At 32.9% G+C, this 23,909-nt stretch overlaps 1 protein-coding gene across 2 annotated transcripts; it reads right to left on the reverse strand.

The window, feature by feature from the left end:
* Positions 1 to 4,411: 4,411 nt before the first annotated feature.
* On the reverse strand, positions 4,412 to 23,325 carry LOC134695224 (innexin unc-9-like). 2 transcript variants are annotated; one of them, XM_063556437.1, is made up of 2 exons: positions 23,131 to 23,325; positions 4,412 to 10,454 (listed from the first exon to the last, which is right to left on the reverse strand). In XM_063556437.1, coding segments are annotated over exons 1-2 (1,260 nt in total). In that variant the 5' UTR covers positions 23,133 to 23,325; the 3' UTR covers positions 4,412 to 9,196. The 2 variants fall into 2 exon arrangements, with proteins under 2 accessions (XP_063412507.1, XP_063412508.1); XM_063556438.1 differs by lacking the exon at positions 23,131 to 23,325 and adding an exon at positions 16,861 to 17,001.
* Positions 23,326 to 23,909: the final 584 nt, after the last annotated feature.

Consider the following 23,909-nt stretch of genomic DNA (forward strand, 5'->3'; position numbering starts at 1 on the left):
CGCAATAAGTGGTGCACAGTTAGTCCCCATTGGAATTCCGATAATCTGACGATATACGGAATCCCCAAAGCGAACAAAAATGTTATCTAGTAAAAATTCAAGGGCATATATAGTATCAAAGCATGTCCAATTAACATAGTTTTTTTGTTTATTGCAAATAAAAAATGACTGTTATATAAATTGGTCCTTAGTTCCATATATAAATAATAAATATATGTACATGTTTATTGTCGGAAGGTATAAACTTATTTGTACGAGCTTGAGAAATATGAAAAAAAGCGAAGCCTGCCCAGCTTTTCTTCTGATTCGTAGCGAGTATACTTTTATTAAATGTAATGTTTTATCCTGCAATTTACACACGACTTTTTAATATTTAGTTGTTTAAATCAAATAGTTGTCTCTGATTTTAAAAAGAGATCGACCCCAAAGAGCACATAAAAATAATTATCGGACCAAACAAATATTTACATTATACCGTTTACTCAATATTAGCATATGGAAACGGAGTAACAGGTTACTTTATTTGTTAAAGTGCCTATACAGTCAAAGTTTGTTTTCTAAACTTGTTACATGTACAATAGTTGGCTGATCGAAGGATAAGACGAATTATAATTATGCACCGAAAATTCAAGACAAAACGCTGTTCCTGAACTTACCCCCTAAAAAAGCTTATCAAACATATTGAAATACTTTGAACCTCGAATTCCCCACAAAACAATAAAATACACTGTAGAATCCTCACATTACCGTACCAAGGAAAATTAATATTGTCTCATAAAATTTCCCCATACTATCCCGTGAACTTTCAACTGTTCCGGCAAATCGTGTTGCTAAAGTAGGTCCTCCGTTTGGCTGTGCATGATGTATAAATACGATGCAAGACAAAACTTATTCCACTATATAGCAATATATCCTTAAATTTACGGTTGTAGTCCAAATTTCCCAGTTTTTATTCCTATTTTTTACTCCTGCAAACATATCAAGCATTGTCTTGTCCGAATTCGAACTCATCTAAATAGGTATGTTTGCAAAAAAAAATGTTGTAACAAGGGTTCATACATTTTGTATGGGGCTGCACGTTGGAAGGATTCGCTTTTTTCTATGCGGAGCTGCCGAAATTCCGACTCTTTATCCCGGTCGTTTAATTTCAAAGAGAACATAGTGTGCAAAGTTTGCAACATTTTAGATTTTGAGGTTAACTTTCCCCTTCATTTCCAAATCAGCATTATTAGAAATCCCAATATAAATGCATTTAGAACCCCTAAGGCAGCAACCATTTGATTTTCTGGGGAGGGGGGGGGATAGCGATTTTTTTTCAGGACAAACTTTTATTTCGCCTGCGGCGAAAAACAATCTATTTTTTTCGCGACAAGTCGAAAACAATTTTTTTCTTTCAATTTTAGCATTACATTAGTGGCAGCTGAGGGTGAAGCAAACAATTTTTTTTTTCTCAGAATCAAAAACAAATTATTTTTTTCTCCAAAAACTGGAGACAAACTTTTTTTTCCAAAAAAAAACCATACCCCCCCCCCCCCCCCCCCCCCAGAAAATCAAATGGTTGCTGCCTTATTCTAATTTTAACCAGTTTGTCTCAAACTTAAACTTTTTTTTAGATCCCACATGTAACTGGACGTTTAACAAACACAATCAAGTTTCCAATGTGAATTATTTTACTTAATGTAGACTATCATTAAAAAAACAGTTAAAATTAATTTTAATAATCAGGCTTAAGGTTCCACTAAAGTCAAAATATAGGACACTTCATAAACATCTAAACTTTGCCTGTATTTTTCAACCTATAATGAATAAAGTCATAAACTATGAGAACATATGTTCATTTAAACATACTTTACATATACACATTGTGTAAATTGTAAATAAACTTGAAATAGTTATGTTGTGGTCAAACCGGTTCTTGGGGTGAACACTAAATTTTCAAAAAAATCTGCAGGCCTGCAAGACGACTTAACTTGCTTAAAATTGGTATGGAAGAATACTATTACATATAATGCAGGGCAAGCGCATGTTGATTTTTTATAAAATGTATTGATTTTCGAGTTTCAGTTAATTTCATGTATCTAAGTGAACGAATATCGAAGGTACAATACAGAAATTGGACAAATATGCCATTAAAACATATGTATGTGACAAATCAGCATTCGCTTGCCCTGCATTACATGTAACAGTATTCGTCCATACCAATTTTAAGCAAATTAAGCCGTCTTTCAGGCCTGCAGATTTTTTTGAAAATTTAGTGTTCACCCCAAAAACCGGTTTGGCCACAACATAACAATTTCAAGTTTATTTTATTTTAAACATATTTGTTTATAGTGGATTGGGAAACAAGTTTTACAACTTATATTAATCCCTTTCCACTTTGCGGGTGCGAGTGCTGCCTTGTAGCGGCATTAGCATACTCTTTTTCGAAATCTACAAGGGTGTCTTTAACGTGCAAGAGATATGGCTCTCTCTTAACACGGGTCAGCCACTTATCGTCCCCATCCGACGGACTATCATCGTTTCCTCAAGACCATACTCGCAAATGGTGTCAAGGGAGAGCCGAAAATTGAGTTCCTGAAATTTTCATCCCAAACGGGAATCGAACCAGGAACCTTTGTGTTAGTAGTCCGATGCACTAACCACTACACCACGGTTCTCTTCAAGTTTATTTACAATTTACACAATGTGTATATGTAAAGTATGTTTAAATGAACATATGTTCTCATAGTTTATTACTTTTTTCATTATAGGTTGAAAAATACAGGCAAAGTTTAGATGTTTATGAAGTGTCCTATATTTTGACTTTACTGGAACCTTAAACAATGCCAAATTATTCAAAATCGTTCAAACTCGATAGATTCTGTCACTTTATCTGATGGAAATAAAGAGAGAGCGGAACTACCCGAATATTGCCGAAATGAAAAGATCAACATAGGACAGATTTGTTCGTCATTGATGTCCTTTTCCTGTTATATTCTTTATTCCAAAGACCTTTCGGGCTCCTCTGTTTTTTTTTAATGATACACACCTTCAGAAATTTGATTGGCTGATTATTATTACCAGGGAATGTTGTCAGATCCTTTTAAGGAAAGCGTTAACACGTCATGATCTATTTTGTAATCAGATATTTTCTCACATTTAAGTGAAACTTTTTCTTCAATCATAATCCAACTAACCAATGAAACGAACTGTCCATATCAAATTTACACGACGGGGAAATAATGGCTATTTTAATTTGGCTATTTATTTTAGGTATTTTTGACATAAAGCTCTTCAACGATTTTCAGTACTTATCCATCTTCGAATTACAATGTTTGGCTTTGAGCGTTCCTGATGAATGTAAATCCAGAAAAACGCTTCGGACGCAAAAAAATATTAAACGTGTTGTTTTCCATTTTTTAGTGTCAGTGTTAATCATATATATATTTGCGTCATTTTGAAGTGTGTTTATTGTATCATTTTCCTGAAGTTTGGTTTTCTTTTCAGCATCCGGGTTGTTTTTTACTGGATGAAGTTGTTATTTAACAACATCCGGGTTTGTTTCAAATTGTCACGTGATATGAGTAAATTATATGTTGGATCATGTTAACACGAGACAGCTTTAAAACTGGATAACAAATTACTGAGATTATTGTGTAACGACCGTAACATTGCATGACTGATGGTAGGACAGAAGAAAAAGAAGATGTGGTATGATTGCCAATGAGACAACTCTTCACAAGAGACCAAATGACACAAAACCAATATTAATGACATTAATACCAATACAACCAATATTCAAGGATCTATTAAATTACAGTGTTGAATTGGTAACATTTTAGAATAAGTTTAGTCAAAGGATCGATAAGTTTACCAGGATCGGTTCACATAGTTTGTTTCGACTGGGTTGGGCCTTTTCACCAGAACTTGCAGAATAGTTAATATGTCTCTAATAAGTATTCGCTCTCGATTGGTCAAATAGATGATAGGATGAAGGCATTGAACAAAAAACAACAACTAATGTACTTATATATGTCACACAGATATGCCACCGTTTTGGCAGGAACAGATTACCCTTAAAAGCACTCTCATTTTTGTGGGCTTTGTGATGCTGAATTTTGTGTTTTCTGTTTTGTGTTGCTGAATTTTGTGTTTTCTGTTTTGTGAACATTTTTTTGTTGCCCTTTAGTCTTTTCTCTTGTCAAGATTTTTATCTGTCCTACAACTTGCAAGTTGGTCATTCTGCACACTTCGGCCGATCTAACACTCTAATGTAGGGTACCGGAATCTGTCAATTTGCCGATAACATTGTTGATTTTGAATGTCATATCCCTTGTTTTCTTTTCAACTACTTGTAATTGGTTCATCATCACGTATCTGTTCGTACTTGTAATTGGTTCATGCATTAAAATGAAAAAGAAATACACATTTATTTGTCAATAAATTTTATTTACATCTTTAAAAGAAAATTGAGCTACGTGAATATAATTAACTACGTTTCTAACAAGACAGTAATGTATTGCATAACAAAATCATAACAATGTCTTACGGATGCTTGCTACTCGGATTTAAAAAATCAAGGATTTCAAAAAACGTATATAATTGGTATTAAAGGGAAAAAAACATGCAAATGAAAAGGTTCGTCATCCGAAATTTGAGGTATAAGCCATTAAAAAATTGGTAATGAATGAATCTCTAAGATTTTTCATACATTTAACATTTACCTTGTTTCTTTCAAAAAATGAAAAAATTAAAGTTAATATTTTAAAAATTTAATAGAACTAACACTAATTACAGGATTCTGTATATCTGATAAAAATTCAAAAACAACATGAACAAGAGTAGCAAAGACCCTTAATTATAAAAAATAATACAAATCAATAAAAATATATTCCCATCTTGGATGATTATCTGAAGCTATATTGAATGAATGATCTACATGTATAAGTAATGAATTTTTGGCACAAATATTTAAAAAAAAAATGGCAGAAAAAACATCTTTTTTTACTATGTTCCAAAAACTAATGGGTTCAGGCTTCAATTATAACAATGCATTCTGAAGAGTATGTATCCCGGTTGTATGGAAAACAATTGATTCTTATTACATAACAAAATTGAAATTAAATGTTTAAAACAAAACAATAAATTCACATCTAAACAGGCTTGTATGTGAAATTTATCGAAAAAAAGACAAATAATAGACAATGACTGCAGGTATACAACCAGTAACATTTTTGGTCTCACATGTTAAATGCCACACAGAAATAAAACCTGAGTCAATTGAATTATAATGAACATTTGTATCGTAAAAATTAAAACTGCAATGTAGCAGTCGAGAACATGTAATTAAAATAACGATTACTTGTTTGATTGATTGGTTCATTATCGATTACTTGTTTGATTGATTGGTTCATTATCGATTACTTGGTTGATTGATTGGTTCATTATCGATTACTTGGTTGATTGATTGGTTCATGATTGATGTCTTGGTTGATTGATGGACTGATCGATTTTTAACAAGTGTTTAAAGTTGAAAAGGATCATATACAGGATATAGGCTAAATCAAAGAGGTATATGAAATTTACCATCTGAACAATTTAGGATAAATTCTGGTTATAAAAAGAATAGTTCATATTTATAGGTTATAAAGACAATTAAAGTATCAGAATCCTGTATAAGTACAGTTTTGAAAAGAGATGAAATGATCAATTATTTGCTCCTTATGATTATACGATGGCTGCGGTCAACTCTCTACTGACACGATGACAGTGGTCAATTCTCTAAATGATGGCAGTGCTCAACCCTCTACACTATTGTAGTAATCAACTCCCTACAAGATTACAGTGGTCAACTCTCTACATGGTAGCAGTGGTCAAACTCTTTAAACCACGGCAGTCACCAATTCTCTACACGCTGGCAGTAATCAACTCTCTACACTATTATAATGGTCAACACTTTACACGGCGAAATTGGTCAATTATCTACACGATGACAGTGGTCAACTCTTTACACGATGACAGTGGTCAACTCTTTACACGATGGCAATGGTTAACTCTCCACACGTTTGAAGTGGTCAACTCTTTACACGACGCGTGGTCAACCTTCTACATCATGAACAATATTGTGGCAATGGTCAACTCTCTACACGATTACAGTGGTCAACTCTTTACTAAATGACAGGGGTCAACTCTCCACACGCTTGAAGTGGTCAACTCTTTACACGACGACAGTGGTCAACTCTCTACATCATGAACAAAATTGTGGCAATGGTCAACTCTCTACTCTACACGATGGCAGTGCTCAACTGTCCACATCATGTACAGTGGTCAATTATCTACACAATGACAGTGCTCATCTCTTTACACGACGACAGTGGGCAATTACATGTATCTACACCATGACAGTGTTCAACTCTCTTCACGATTACAGTGGTCAAGTCTTTACTAGACGACAGGGGTCAAATAAATATCTACACGATGGAAGTGGTCAATTCTCCACCCAACACTATGATAGTGCTAAACTCTGTACACGGTATGAGTAAATAATTCAACATATATATAGAAAATCTGGTATATTATCATTTAAAACAAAAGAGAAGAACGACATGTAACAATTATGGAAGGTACTTGTACAATGTTGTAAATATATAACACAATGCCCACTATCCATTTGAGCTGGAAAACAATTAAATACACATAAAAAATAAAACAAATATAAACACGATATAAAAGATAAGTACGTTTCCATATTATTATGCCACATTAATCGTAAAGGTTAAAATAAACTTTACCGACATTGGTTCAACTTTTATAACCATTCATCATGTTGGAGAAATTGCACATTTTGGCGCAATTCGTACTTTCAGTCTGAAATCGATTCACGCGGAGGTTTATGGTCAATGATAATCGGATCCAGCGTGTACATTATGTACCCGCCGTTTAGCAGCCTCAATCCAACGAATTGTTCCACGGTATTCGGAACTCTCCGCGGATTCCGGAACCCTCTTTTTGAAAGGGATACCTGCTGGGTGTTGTTTACGACTATAACATGTACTATGGAGAATGGTAAACGAACATTACTACTCATTAAAATTTCAAAAGCATAAATAAATGTCAATTTTTTTTAACCAAATTGCAAAAATAATACACATTGATATACAAGAATTACACTTAAATGTACATGAAATACACATTGTAAAAGTATAAAAATATTGGTCCCTTTCCAGCTAAACTTTGTTATAAAAATAAACGATTGGTCATCTTGAATTATTTCTAAATATATATACATACTAAACAATATATAAACATAAACAAATTATTATTATACATATAAAACATAATATAAAAATAGTCGTTTCGTCATGACATCAAATGAATATGAACAAAATGCCAGAAAATAACTTTGAACCCTATTGAATTATGCATGTGCAAAATGTGTGTGAAGTGGAATGAATATTATTATACAGGACTGTGTAATTATATGAGAAAACGCATGGCACATGTTAGAATTAATAAAATCTTAAAAGTGTTAGACCTTATATCATCAGACAAAAATGAATTTTATGCAAAAAGCTATTTTTATTTAAAACCTCAACAATAGTTTCTTTTCCCCTTTTTAAAAGTTAATACCACACTAGGATAGAAACGCCCATAGAGTACTTTAAAAACACACATTATCCCAATAAGAATTATAATGCATTTAAATGCAGAGGCGGATTTAGGGGGGGAGGGGGGTGCAGGGGGCCCGGCCCCCCTTTTTTGGAAAAAAAATGGTTGCTTATATAGGGAATCACTGAAGCGTGACTGGAGCGGGCCCAATCTTAGGTCAATCAGTGGGTCCCACTTATGAAAATTTCTGGATCCGCCACTTAAATGGGACTTTTTGCTAGCTTTTCATGTTAGAACATTGTATAGTTAAAGATATATTGAAATATTTGCTTGTTGTTTTTTTAATGACCAGTGGCAAATTTTACATTCATAATCTTAATAATATTGACTTACAAAATGAAGCCAACACATTTTTTTAGAAAATGAAAAATAAATCGTATTTTTAAAATCATGTTAATTTTCAATACTAACAAATTCATTGAATTCTTAAATGCAAAACAAATTCGTTAAGTAACGTGTTTGATGTCGGAAGTTCGCTTGTCATGTTTTGGATTTTTGTCAGATTTTCGGAATACTCTGTTTTTATCCATTTGAATTTCTTAAAAAATTGCCCATTAACCACCATTTTTCTTTTTATAAATCATTTACATCAGTGTACATGAAAATGTTAAGCCATCTGTTAACGTGTTATAATTGTTTGAGAAAGTTTTTTGAAAGCTTTAACCTTGTCAATGATAAAGCTATAAAAAGTCTAGACAAAAATTATTTTCCCGCCAAAATTTCAATGGCTAATATATATAACATGATGTTGTGGTCCCTGAACGCATCAATGGGTTAATATTCTATGTTAAACAGTAAAAACATGATGTCAGTGAACAAAATGGCAGTCATTTTAAAAATTGAGATCGCTTCCTTAAAATTATCTAAAAAAAGGTTTAACAAAATGTAGAATCCTGATAATCAGTCAAATAACAGAGGCGGATTTAGGGGGGGGGGGGGGGGGCAGGGGGGCATTTGAACATTTGAGTGCTTATATAGGGAATCACTGAAGCGTGACTGGAGCGGGCCCCCTCTTAGGTCAGTCAGTGGGTCCCCACTTATGAAAATTCCTGGATCCGCCACTGAATAAAAATAAAAATCTTCGCCTCTCTATTGTTGCCAGTAATCAGGTAATACTACTTTTTCACTAAACGAACATTTCGACTAATAAGACTTTTCTCAGTACTGAGTCTATGACACATAAACATAGGTTACAATTAAGGTTAAGTAGTTTACGTGAAAAATGGAACAAGTGTCTGTTTCAATGGTCAATAACCGACATGTTCTTGAACTATTTTTCTACGGGTCACCTAATTCAGCATACAGTACTATTAAATTCTACTGGAAAGTTCTTTTTAACTTATAATTAAAGCACCTGCAACGTTCATCGTTTAGTATTTTTTTCTGTTTCTACAACGGAGTTCCTAATGCCACGCATAATCTAATTCATTAAATGTCAGCAATTTTTATCGAAAGTATATTTTACATCTACAACGGAGTTCTTATTATTTCACGAACAATCTTAAAGATGGCAAGTTCACTAAAAATGTCGGCGTCTGTTCTCAATGTCTTATGATACGTCATACGGGGTCTTAGATATATAACCGTCGTTGTTTATCTTTCCATTTTTTACGGGTTCAGTATCTATCACTTCCGGTTTCTTTGCAGTTCCATATTCCTCTTTGAACAATTTCCATAAACTTATTACAAGATCACAGAGCACCATTCCGGAACTATTTTTTTCTATCACACGCAAAACAAAAATACCATCATTTCTTAAATAATCGTCAGCAAACTTTCTAGCTAACTTTTTGTCAAATCCCGTTGAAATCTCGTTGCAAAGGTTTAAGTATTTTTTCACATAGCGAGTTCTGTTTTCTTTGAATAAAGTATAATATAGCCAGGAAGCGAAATTAAAGAAAGTAAGGAAAGCCATAAGAAATAACCAGAACCATAGAAAAATGAAAATTTTCTCGTTGAAAAGGTTTAACGGCAGAACGCATTGAACTGTGTAGCGATGGTGATTACTCAACTGTCGGATGACGAAATCACACAAAGTCACGCGAGGAAAACGCGGTGATGGAGTCCATTCTCCATTTGTAAACAGGTAGCTCATTACTTCGAATCCGAACACATTGTAGTCAGTTGCCATAAAAGCATTTAGAAGAAAGAACTGCCCAACTACATTTGCTGCATATAAAAACTTTATAAAAATGTAATATCCAGTTAAAAATGTGCCATCTCGTTTTCCTAAACAGAAAATTATGACGCTTGAAACACGCCGACGCATACGCACGAGGGCGTTGTCATGGAAATCTCTTTGGCTTTCAATCCATCGATGCATATATTTTGCAATGTGCGATATATTTTTCAGTCTGTCGTCAGGTGCCGACATAAGAGTAGACTCTGACAAAATGCAAATTTTGTCCATATTTATGCCGGAATATCCATTTAACAATCTCCATGCTATATTTGGTATTTTGAACATCAACGCTTGAAACAAAAGAATTATCGGTACCCACTGGTAGTAAGTTATTTCCGCTTCCTGTCTCGTGGCGATGTTTTCTGGAATAACATCACCTTGGGGAATGTAATATGTGTTTGAAATCCAGCATATAGATTTGGCGTAGGAATTAAATTGTCCTGTGAATTCTGCAGGCGTCCAACACTGTATAGCATCGCCTAATATATATTGGCCGGAAGTGACTACAACTGCAAAGAGTGCTAATAATAGAACTGTCCATATGTGGTTCACTCTATCTATCCAATCATCGTCCGCAGATCCCGAGACGCTGCTCCAGGATACAAGACTCCCCAATGCCCCAATCCTGAAAAAAAAGAACATAAATGCATCAACGTAATTAAAAGTAAAGATCAACGATGGAATTTAAGTTCAAGGTCACATAATTCAAATGTTTTGTTTTTAGTCATCTTGTTTAATTGCAAACTGTCATTGACACCAAAAATTTTACTAATGTACCAACCTGTTTCATGGCGAAACTAGTATACAATTGTAAGTATTGATATATATTTTTTAATTTAATTATTTTAATCGCATAATACTTTTATAAGTAATAAAGGTTACTTGTTCAGAATTACTTGGCGTGTTTACTGATCCATTCCCTAAATAACTAGTTTCAGTGAATCAGTCCAGTTAACTCATCATTAAACTCTTTCGAAACAACCGTAATTACTACAGTCACTCATAATAATCATGATAATAAATTATACTCGAAACTAATAAAATGTAAGTTGTGTAAGTATAATTAACAATAAATATAGAATTGTCCTGTTCTTACTCCATTGAAACTCTTATTTAACCAATCTGAATAATCCTTTGTTAACGTGTCACTAATAATGATCTAAAAACGCTCCGTTCTACTTTTTATTTGAATGCCTTTCGAGATTCTCGTTATTTGTCATGATGTCTAATGCTTATGAAAGCGAGGCGTAGGCACAGAAACTGTATCTAAAGTTCCCATATTTCCAAGAAATCTTGTGAATTTCTAAACGTATGTTTGCAGTATTGTCGTCTATTCTATAAATTTACAAGTAGAGTGATTATCATGATTATATAGTTGCTTACAAATGATACCTTCGCTTTTAGTATTCTGTAAACAGGACGTTGAATAAAGAAAAGAATCGGAAAACGCGTTACAGGGTAGGGTAATAAGGTGTGTTCACCTGAAAATTGATAGAAATTTTAGGAAGCTTCTGTTTCTACTTTCCTAGAAAAATATCACAAAAACGTACATGGCCATTACGTTTAGAATGTATATAATATATAAATATTCGGTCAACATGAAAATAATGAGTGAAACTTCGTCATTCGGTAAAGCATGTCTACACGAAGCCCGATAGCAGGAAGGTTTTACTTGTAGTTCTTGACAAAAAATCACCGGGGATTTAGTAGTATGTACTTGCATACGGACGTTAACAGGTCGGGATAATAAGTAAGCTGGTGTATAACTTAAAATACCGTTAAAGGTTCACCAATTCACCAACATTCCAACTGACTCCATTTTCAGAAAACGAAATCTGTAACAAACATAAACTTTTAGCCACCGCTTTACAAGCAGAGCCAAATACAATGAAAGTCCCAACTATGTATTGGCTTCCGAAGCTACACAAAACCCCTTACAAATATAGATTTATTTCGTCTTCAAGCCATTGTTCAACTACTAAATTGTCTATTATTCTTACCAGCACACTTGGTACAATTAAAAACCTTATAATAAATTGTTCAAATAAGGCCTTCGAAAATAGTGGAATAAATTACTTTTGGAGTGTCAAGAACTCGTTGGAAGTACTTGATAAATTGCATGCTTATATTGGTGATTTTGAATCTGTTCAAAGTTTTGATTTTTCTACCCTGTATACCACATTGCCTCACATTCTCATTAAGAAAAAATTCACACACCTAATTAAATGGGCATTCAAAAAATCAGAATGTGAATATATATGTTCTAACTCTTTTAGGTCATTTTTTAGTAGCAATAAACAAAAAAACTATGTTAATTGGACATGCTTTGATACTATATATGCCCTTGAATTTTTACTAGATAACATTTTTGTTCGCTTTGGGGATTCCGTATATCGTCAGATTATCGGAATTCCAATGGGGACTAACTGTGCACCACTTATTGCGGACCTCTTTTTGTATTGTTACGAATTACAATTTATGACAAAAATAAGCAAAGACCCATCAAAACAACATCTGATAAACAAATTTAATAATACTTTTAGATATTTGGATGATATTTTGGCTCTCAATAATGACGACTTCAGTATGTATATTAATGAAATTTATCCTGGTGAACTTACTTTAAATAAAGCTAATACTAACAATGACCACTGCCCTTTCCTCGATCTTGATATTTATATCACTAACGGAAAGCTGAATACTAAAATTTATGATAAAAGGGATGATTTTTCATTTCCTATCGTTAATTATCCGTTTTTAGATGGTGACGTTCCCTTGTCACCATCTTACGGTGTTTATATATCTCAACTTGTACGATTCGCTCGTGTATGTAACAATGTTTTAGATTTTAACGAGAGAAATTTATGTATTACTGAAAAATTATTACACCAGGGTTTTCGATATCACAAACTAGTAAAAACATTTACTAAATTTTATCATCGGTATAAAGACATCATTCGTAAATATAGCTCAACATGCAGACTTTTTATACGTTCAGGTATTTCACATCCAATTTTTTATGGAAATATTCTTTATAAAGCACAAAGGTGTCAGTATTCACCTCATAAACTTACAAAACCTTTGAATAGACTTATTAAGAAGGGGTATAATTACGATACTGTTGTCAAGTCATTAAAGATTGCATATTTTGGCGTTAATATTGAGTCACTGATAAGGTCTTTGCGTCGGAACTAAACACATTTATTCTAAAAACAGTTGTTGGCATGACACGGGTTATGTTCTTCTCATATATGTTATGATGGTATGATACTAAACCCCTTACGGGAAGGATTGTGCCTGATGTTCTTTTGATGAAATCATAATCTTTCAGTCAGTTTAATTGAAGTCTGGAGCTGGCATGTCAGTTAACTGCTAGTAGTCTGTTGTTATTTATGTATTATTGTCATTTTGTTTATTTTCTTTGGTTACATCTTCTGACATCAGACTCGGACTTCTCTTGAACTGAATTTTAATGTGCGTATTGTTATGCTTTTACTTTTCTACACTGGTTAGAGGTATAGGGGGAGGGTTGAGATCTCACAAACATGTTTAACCCCGCCGCATTTTTGCGCCTGTCCCAAGTCAGGAGCCTCTGGCCTTTGTTAGTCTTGTATTATTTAAAATTTTAGTTTCTTGTGTACAATTTGGAAATTAGTATGGCGTTCATTATCACTGAACTAGTATATATTTGTTTAGGGGCAAGCTGAAGGACGCCTCCGGGTGCGGGAATTTCTCGCTACATTGAAGACCTGTTGGTGACCTTCTGCTGTTGTATTTTTTTATTTTGGTCGGGTTGTTGTCTCTTTGACACATTCCCCATTTCCATTCTCAATTTTATTGTCTGCGTACATACCAGCTAAGATCTAACAGAAACGTTAAAGAGCCGATAAAATGAAAAGAGGGAAAAGTATAATCAAATCATAAAAAGGATTTAAAGCTATACAGAGTTACATTCCCAACATGAGAAAAACAAATGTTAATTAAAACTATACGTTTGCTGACAGTTATGGCAATGACATTTCAATGGCATTTTTACATTCGGTATACCTGTTAAGAGATGGATGAAAAGGAATTGACGTATGAAACTGATTTAGATAATGGTAAAACAAATTATGTAATTAACAGCTGTCGAGAAATCTATATATATGGTATAATTGACCATAAGACAAATATCTACCAGAGACCCACTGACGTATTTATATATAGTAGTAAACAGCTATAGATCTTCAACAATGAGCATTACTACACCAATAGATCAGTTCGTGATGTCGATGACGAATGTCATTTCATCTTCCATAGCGAAAAAAAAATGAATAGGGAAAAGTCCACCCCCAAAAACAAAGCTATAATATGTACTCAATTCATGAAATTTTCAACAAGTTCCAACTGATCATTATGCGGGCGTCTACATAAGACTCATCAGTGACGCTCAGATCAAAACAGTTAAAAAGCCAAATAAATATAAAGTTGAAGAGCATTGAGGATAACAAATTCCTAAAAGTTGTGCCAAATATGGCTAAGGTATTTTATGATAAACATTATGAAGTAAGAAGCTGTGTCATGGTTAATGACGAAACTCTCCACCAGAGACCAACTTGCTTATACCATATAGCCTTCCATAATGAGCAAAATCGTGCAGCATATTCAACTTATTCAGCAGACTTAAAGAATTCAATGATCTGTTAAAGTCTCACCACTTATAGTTGCTTAAAAACAATAAAGAAGGATATAATGTCCATTAAATATTATGTAATATCGTTTAATTAAGGCGTACATGACACTACACGAAGATAACTTTTTAAAAATCAGCCAAACATTTTAACAACTCAATGACCAAGTGTTTGACAAACTACTATATAGACAATAAAATATTTATTATAAAAATGTGAGAAAGGTCCAAAGTTAATATTTTGTCTATTTTTTTGAAAATTAAACAAGGTATTTGGTACCACCTTAATATATATCGTCCCCGGAAACTCCTACATTACTGTATAAAATAATTTTCAGATGAGAATGTAAAAAGGTATGCAGCCTCCCTAAAATTTGAAGCCGGTCTTGTCAACTATACCACAATACTTGTTATACATGCACATAGTTATCGTCATCCGATAAGATATTTAAAATCTGTGTTATAAATTTCATTGTTTCACTTTATCATCAAAATATTACGTAAGTTTTGAAAAAATATGTTTACACTATCAACCATAGCATGACACATTAAACAAACTTTTATTCTCACAGCAACCTGTTTCGATTTCCAACGGAGCAACCATGCATTCTTTAGTAAAGGCGCTGTTAATGGGGATCAGAAGGGGGCACTTATTTTTCTTATTCTTTTTTTCTCCCATTTTTCTTTATTCTTCACATGTTTGTCCATTATTTTGTATTCTTTATATGTAAGCAACCTTTGATTTTCTTTTTAATACCGTCCTTTTAAATTTGTATGAAAAATTCTTTATAGACTATATCGATAAAATTTTACTCTTCGCGCAGAGGATTCATTGAAGGCGTACACTCACACTTTTTGGTCGTCTGAAAGATTACAATCTAATGTTTTAACGATATATATAATTTTTTAGTATACAATTGTCTTAAAATGTTCTGGATTATATCTCCCTCCTTTCAAAAATCCTAGATCCATCTCTTTTTTCAAGTATACATGTGACATAATTTTAAAAGATAAAATCCGCTTGCAAAGTGAAAAAGACTGACTTAGTGACCGGCGGTTAATTTGAACTGCACGACGCGCTTAAAGTATTATGTCAATTGCACTTTGAATTGTTTACCTCAAACTAGCCTGTAAATAATTAGAATCGAAAAAAATGACTAATGTAAATATTATTAAACACTTGAAACTTTAAACTTCATAACAGTCAGCTTGTAATTATTTTTATACGCAATTTTAATACTTAAACTTTTGACTGCTAATAGCTTCCGGTAGGCAACCGACAGCTTCCGGTTAAATGGTAAAACGGACTGTGATGATAGGATAATTATAAAGCTAGTGTATGTACTTTTCCTGAGATCGGATTTTAAAAATCTTACACAATAACACGACAAATCTCCACTTTCAAAATTTAGATACTTGTATTTATAAATGATCTGTCTCAAGTGTTAGGGTGTAATGTCGAAAGACCGTTTGACCGAAATACGAATCACACCGAATGGAAATGATATGGGATCTTAGGTCACCAGATTTCGAGAGAAAAGAATATAAACATATTAAGGAAAAAGAATAATCGGGTGCTAAATGTAAATGATATTATATAGAGAATGATTTGTAAACAAAAAAACGAATAAGGTTTAATTACATTAAAATCAAAGAATATAGATCACCACAACCCAAACCCAATATAAAATCCCATGAGTTACAAATTTGGGAGAAGTATATAGGCAGATACGACAAGAAAGAAATTGAACCTCAACAAAAAACCACTAGAGTTTCCCTGGTCGACCACAAAGGAGCGAACAGTACAGCATTGGAGGGAAACAAACAGTGCGTTTAAACCGATAGGGGGGCTCTTTGCGGTGTGTTATTTCTAAAAAGATTGGCAAGAAACTGTTTCGTAAGCACTCACTTTTCAAGTTGTTTTCCCTGTACACATTTCTATTTTGTTGGTAAATAAAATTTCTTGAATCCAGCCCGGATTGAGTGTTCCGGACTTTACGGTATCAGTCATCGTACGAGAAACTAGGAACATGGATGGGATTCATATAATTATGAGAAACCAAATAAGCATTTTGCTTAAATCCACCATTTTCTAATAATTATGATAATAATAATAATTGTTAAAATATTGATATTAGAAACACTTAGACCCATATCATCTCTTACAAAAGGCAATATTTACATAATAACCACAATATAAATGGTGAAAACTGATTTATACTGCGCAAGATTTGTGACGTCCAAGTTACTGTTTTATGAAATAAATTTCTTTGATTTGCGTTTCAACAAATTTGATCTTGTAATTGTAATAGCATAGATTAGTAAAAGTTACTTATAAGTAAAAGTAATAATGTGTACTTACATTATCAAACTCTAACTAATTTTATCCAATGGTCAAGCATATTTGTTATTTTAGACCATCACTCAACTCGTGTTTTGAAATGGTACTTATTGAAAATGATTTTAAAGGAGAACCAGTCAACTTTATTTCTTATGTTTCATAGGCATGCGTAAATGAGGCTCGGCATGGGAGTTTATATACGTTATCAACTGACCATGCATAAAGCTGTATTTAAATATTATTCAATTTTTAATGTTCAGATTCGGCACTTTTCTAAAATATTAAATTATACAAATTTTTATCACACTAAATTTGTTTAAATGTCCGACTACCAGACACACCCTCTCCCTCAAATAGAAGAATTCAAATAATTGGTTCTAATAAGTTTAATACGGATTAAATCATTTAGATTTGTGTATTTCCCCTGTAAAACAAAGCGCTAATCTGTCATAGCGGTGGTTCAATTTATTTACGCTTAAAATAAATTTCGATTGCACGGTTCTAAATAAGATTACTTAATTAATCCTTCTTACAATATATATGTATTTAAAGATTTTAATTATAACGTCACTATGTTTGTGTCCAAGTGTAGCTTATACCACTACTCCTCTCGTGTTTTGAACTGGTACTTATTTAAAATGATTTTAAAGGGAAACCACTTCATACGAAAACGCACTCGATAATGTCCGTGTAATTATTTTTGTATTAAACTGAACTTGTTTGTCATATTGGAGTCTTCATTAAGCATTCTTTAGAACTAAGGGGGTCAGATCCATGCCAGACAAGCTTATGAATGTGTTTTATACATCAATTTATAATTTGAACTCTTAAAATAAATTATGTTCTATTATTTTGTATTATATAACAACCAGGTGATCAGTTCTAACCACAACTTCTTTTTCTGTTTCTTAAAATAAGGTAAAAAATACATATTAAATAATTACATTAGATGCAAGTTACATTATAATACGTTATTCTGATTGGCTAACTTCACATCACATGTTATTCCGTAAGCAATTGCATCACTCAATAAAACTTGTCATTCATGATGACAAGAGGTCCCACAACAAAGTGCACAGATGAATTAAACAAAAACTTGATAGAAATCGTGATTTAATGATCCTAGCTAAAAATGTAATTATAAGTATTGAATGCTTCTTTTTGTAACTTTATAGGGTTAAAAGCGTTGACCGTGCGTACCTTTTTAGAATGAAGCGCTTCCGCGCTTCATACAAAATGTACTTCGGTCAACGCTTTTACAACCCAATAAATTTACAAAAAAAAGCACTCAATTTTTAATTGATTGTTGTAACAAATATTTCATGCATGTTTAGGACGAAACAATTAAAAATAAATACAATTGGTAGGTGTTGTATCTATAATAAGTTTATTTGTAATAACCTGAGATGCCACCGGGATGATGATCGGAGCAAATTACCCGTCATGCATCATGATTGTTATCCCTCAGTCCGCTAAGCGGAAGATAAAATGAGTTTCGACGGTGTAAATTAATTATAAGAACCCAAATAAAATCCTCTTTTACTATACCCTTGTTTTCAAGCCGAGTTGCATTGTTATTCCTTATCCCGCTAAGCGGGAGATAAAAAGAGTACCAATCGTGTAATTATAAGAACCCCAAACAGAGCCTCTATTTCAAGAATGATACCCTTGTTTTCATTTACCCGTCATGCATACTTTAGCCCTTATGGTATCCATTATTTTAGGCGCCATTTTTAATTATTTTTATGGATATCTAATAAGCAGATGTAAACCCTGGTAACCTTCAAGAGGTCATTAACTGGACAGATTGACCATGTAATGAATCAGAACAATGAGCTCCTTTATTTTTATTGCCTTTCGATCGATGAATGCGTTCTTTGTTCTTTATTTGCCAAAACACCTGACACTTGAGACCAATTGATTGTCGACATTCCAGATTGGTGCAAAATCAAGATAAATACAATGAAGTTATGCAATGACTTTAACCACATGTTACTTAAAACACATCAACCCAACAACAGTCATAACCAAAATTAAATCAATGTCTATATTCTGCCGCTCTACAATGAATACATTCTCGCGAGCTGGCGAGGTACGAAAATGGAAGGCTGATTACTCTATCCATGGAAGTTTTATATTGACGTCCATCCGTGCTCTATCCATGAATTATTATTGGTAACACAGGAAATAATTGGGAGGGTTCCGGGGGGTTGGAACCCCCCTTTGTTTTGGACGATCAATGCATTTGGATGAGGACATATAGTTGGACCCCCCCTTTTTTTTTGTCCTGGGTTTGGACCCCCCCCCCCCTTTTTAAAATGGCTTGATCCGCCCTTGAATATGCATTGATTTACAGAACATTATTCATTGTAACTAGTCCTTATTGTAAGTTCATGATAAGACATAGAACATTTTAAGTAGTCCATCAGCCACTAGTTCATGATAAGACAGAAAATCTGAACTTACAGTTATTGCAGCTGCATGTGAGATATCGTAACTGATGGCAGTTTACAATTCATTTACAGACTTGGTCATTTTAATCAGTATCTGGATCGTAAGTGACGAACACAGTTTGGGGATCATTTATCTCATATCCATGAGAACAAATTTGGACGTTTAAAGAGGACGTATTTTACAGTCATTATATAACTATAGGAAGAGAGGTCAGGAACTGAAATTTATCTAGGTCTAGAAACTAAGTTAAAATGGTCAACAGAGTATTCAGTATTCAAATTAAAAAGACAACGAGTTTTCATATTCAGTTTGTACGGGAATACATGTAGGTGTTGAACGAATATATAAACACATCCTTGTAACATTTTATTTATTGAGTTATCTATTTTGTTCCCAAATTTTTGTTCAGAATAAATTTCAACTAATTTATCATCATGATCATGTGTATAATATTTTCAAATTTGCAATCGCATCTACCATGCATGTCTACAGCTACTACATTTGTATTTCGATAATCGATACAAATTGTCTGCATCAACCAAACCACAAAACTTGATTACTAAGGCAGCAACCATTTGATTTTTTATTTTTTTTTGGAGGGGGGGGGGGGGGGAGGGCTGGCTATGTATTTTTTTGGAAGAAAAAGTTTGTTGTCAGTTTTGGGAGAAAAAAAATGAAAAAAAATAATTGAGAAAAAAAAATGTTTGTTTCTCCCTCAGCTGCTACTATATGAAATGCCCCATAGCCCCATCTCCCCAGAAAATCAAATGATTGCTGCCTTATTATCTTGCAAATACTAAACCACACTGACCCTCACTACTTAGAGTACATTTGGCAAATTCTTACGCGTATGACGCAGTAATATAATATTCTTATACTTGTGAAATTCGATGTTTCAAATGACTTCTTAATTGATCACAAGTTTAAGTTGATATTTTATACCAGATGTAACACTTTTGTTTTTGCAGACGTCTTAGGCATCGCCCATAAATATTGTTTATGTTTCGTTTTGCTGGTAACTAAATTATTTTTTCAAAACTTTGTTTCAAGAAAGCAAGAACAAAAATTGTGGTCTAAATCGTATTGTTTCAAGTAGAACTTCTTATATAAAACTTTTTTTTAGGAGAAATTCAAAATCTAACTTAAAAAAAGACACCATTATAACAGAAGAATGGTTGGTGCGTCATACATGAACAATGATGCCTGACGTGATCTTTTATTTGGTACTTTGTCGGATTTTTAATAGTTCCCGTTTCGTTTCATGGCAGACTCGTGACGATTAACTTTTAATATTGCATGCATATTTGTCTGTCTACCGTACGCAAACACTCTAAATGTATTTTGGATATTTAAAATGCTGGGTTGACATCTCATTGACGCAAGGAATTGTATATTTGAAATATACAATTCCTTGATTGACGCAAGTCCAACATATCCAGTCGCGGATAATAGATTGGATCCAGCAATTTTGAAAAGGGGTTCAACTCCAAGTAACCTAACTGTAAACTATGAAGATCATTAAAAATAACCAACACAGATCTGTACCACCGAGATGATGGTTCGACATTTCAAATAAAAAAAATAAATCCGAAACAGCGAGGTGGCTTTCTTTTGTAAGTCACCATCACTTTTTAAAATAGTTAATGTGTTTGCCGTCCCATCTAAAAACTCTGCACTGTTAACTACATATATACAGCGATCAGTAACAACAACTGGTCTCCAGTTTACTTTACATAGAAGATAGCGCGACAGTACCATGTAGTTTGGACATGAAAAAAAGTTTTGTTCAGAATAAACCTTCTTGACATGACAAGTACATGCACGTTATGCATGTAGGACACTTGAATTTTATGACCATGAATTAAAGTCCAAAGCACTTAATTTTTTTCTAACCATTTAAGGATTGATATACAAATACACTCATTAACAAGCATTAGACTTGCACTTGTCAATATATAAGTAAATTGAAATCGTGTTTGTTTTCCAAGTGCCTGTGGTTAATCAGCCATATTAGGTAAAATATAAAAAAACACTTGTATCAATTATATGTTTAACAAAAATGTCACATCATCATGATCATGCGAAACTAGATCAAGATTTCTATATCTGTGAAAATGAGTTTAGAAAAGCCCGTATTTCCAATTTTACACACTTTATTTGTTTAGGGTTTTCTTTTTGGAAAATATGGTAGTTATGTAATTGAAAATATAGATCAAGATTTCTTTTTTCTATTTCTGTGTAAAAACATGAGTTTAGAAAAGCCTGTATTTCCAATTTTACACACTTTATTTGTCAAGGGTTGTCTTCTTTGGAAATCATTGTAGCTATGCAATTTTATTTGTTAATTACCAAATGGCCAATACCATATAAAAAAAAATGTGGTATGATTGCCAATGAGACAACTATACACAAAAGACCAAAATGACACAGACATTAACAACTATAGGTCAACGTACGGCCTTCAACAATGAGCAAAGCCCATACCGCATAGTCAGCTATAAAAGGCCCCATTAAGACAATGTAAAACAATTCAAACGAGAAAACTAACTAACAATGCATGATACTATGTTTTAGGTCAATCGGAAACATACGGACAATCAGAAACAAAATAAGTTAATATTTAATATATTCAATACATACATGTGCATAGAATTTCTAGAAAAACTTTAGATCTGGGTTTGGTGTGATTTTAATCCGTTTGCTCTTTCTGTACGTCTTTTGTATCATTATCCAAAATTTGACGAAAATCTATCTTAATTTTGTAATACTAATAATAAGTAAATTTTATTCAATTTAAAAAGGTTGAAAAAAGTTGGCAATGTAACCTTTACTGATGACTTGTTTAACCATGTTAACCTAAACCTCAAACTATGATCATGTTTTTATTATTTTATTTGTCTATTTTTTCCGAGAAATGCACATTTAAAGCCCGAAGTGTTGAATGCAAACAATTAAAATTCCTTTTAGAAAATTACACATCTACTGACATGACTGAAATAACAAAAAATGATATTCAATTTTAGTATTTGAAATATTTGTCTTTTTCAAATATATTTCTTTTCATTTACACACAAGGATATGGTGTTCTGCATCGTCAGTGTTAATATAATGCGAATTAGTGTCAAAAATAATCTAAACAGGAAATCGATAAGAAGGAAAACTAATGCCGAACATTGTTCAATAAAAACAGCATTACATAATAAAAATATACGCCCCTATGCACCCTCACTTTCTCAAACTAGCGACAAATAATTCAAGGACCGCTCATTAAATATTCAGTAAAGTTTTTACAGTTTATCAACGTAAAATAAACTTTATCGAAACGAAACGGAGCGATTACATAATATAATTAACGTCTCTCTTGCTGGGGGTTCTCGATATTGACAAATATATTTCATCAGAAAAATAAGTTTTCCATCATTTACAAGTAAAAATTTCGTAATTATCTTAGGCAAAGTTTAAAAAAAAACACATTAATATTCAGATGATAGCAAGAGAATCTTGTATTAATTAAATAACGCCAATTTAACGTTTAATCTCTAATCATAGATGTGCCATTGATTTTGTAATCATAATCATCATAAAAATCATTGATAACATGTGGACGCCACACATCCACGTTATATAATGATCTATAATTATTCGTTTCTCAACAAAAAATGAAAACACGAGTCAACATGCTATTAATGATTTTGTTCTGCTGTAAACATGCATGGACAATAATCTAAGAAATAATTTCCCACGAGTTCATAGCGTTACCACTATTCCACAAAAAATACACAAAAATCAACTGATTTAAGTATTATAATTATATAGAATATTAAAAACATTACTTACATTTCATCTATTTGTATTTTCTTTTTATAATCCAAGTGTTAATTGATGTATAAATCTATAATTTCTGATGATTTCTTTCTTACGAAATTTCTGCACAATCCTTTGTTTACGCTTTACCACTGGGAAGATCAAATTTCGTGACACGATGGGATGTCAAACTGCTTCAACAGCTGACAAACATCACGTGACCACCGAAATCTCAAGTGCCGTCGAGTCATTATAAGAAGGATATACGTGGTAACTAATGTGTATTTATGTTCTTTTGAAGTCACAATTACTTGTAAAAGTGCTATAAAAAGAGGATTAGATTTATATTCCCCCTAAAAAGCAAAATAAAAAAAAACCCAGACATTTCCCCTTTTAAAAAGGAAATGTAATTTTGGAGAAAAAGGTTCTGTAATATATAATACATTATAATTTTCCATATATAAAACAGATGATGTGGTATGATTGCTATTAATAAGACAAGTAAGTCAACTCTCCACAAGATACCAAATGACACAGAAGTTATCAACTATAGGTCACCGTGAGCCGTACGGTCTTCAACAATAAGCAAAGCGATCCTGCCTAGTCGTGCTTATAGTCAGCTATAAAATGCCCCGAAATGACGAATGTAAAACAATAATGTATTATATATTTTATTTATCTACAAATAAAAAAAAATCTTTAAGAATCACCTCAATGACATCTCCCACAAATGTACAAAACGGTTTTTTCAATTGAAAAAAGTATATATATAATAGATAAGATTTTACTGCAACCATGGAAGTATTATATTG

Source organism: Mytilus trossulus, chromosome 13 (genome assembly GCF_036588685.1).
Source record: "Mytilus trossulus isolate FHL-02 chromosome 13, PNRI_Mtr1.1.1.hap1, whole genome shotgun sequence".
Taxonomy (NCBI): domain Eukaryota; kingdom Metazoa; phylum Mollusca; class Bivalvia; order Mytilida; family Mytilidae; genus Mytilus; species Mytilus trossulus.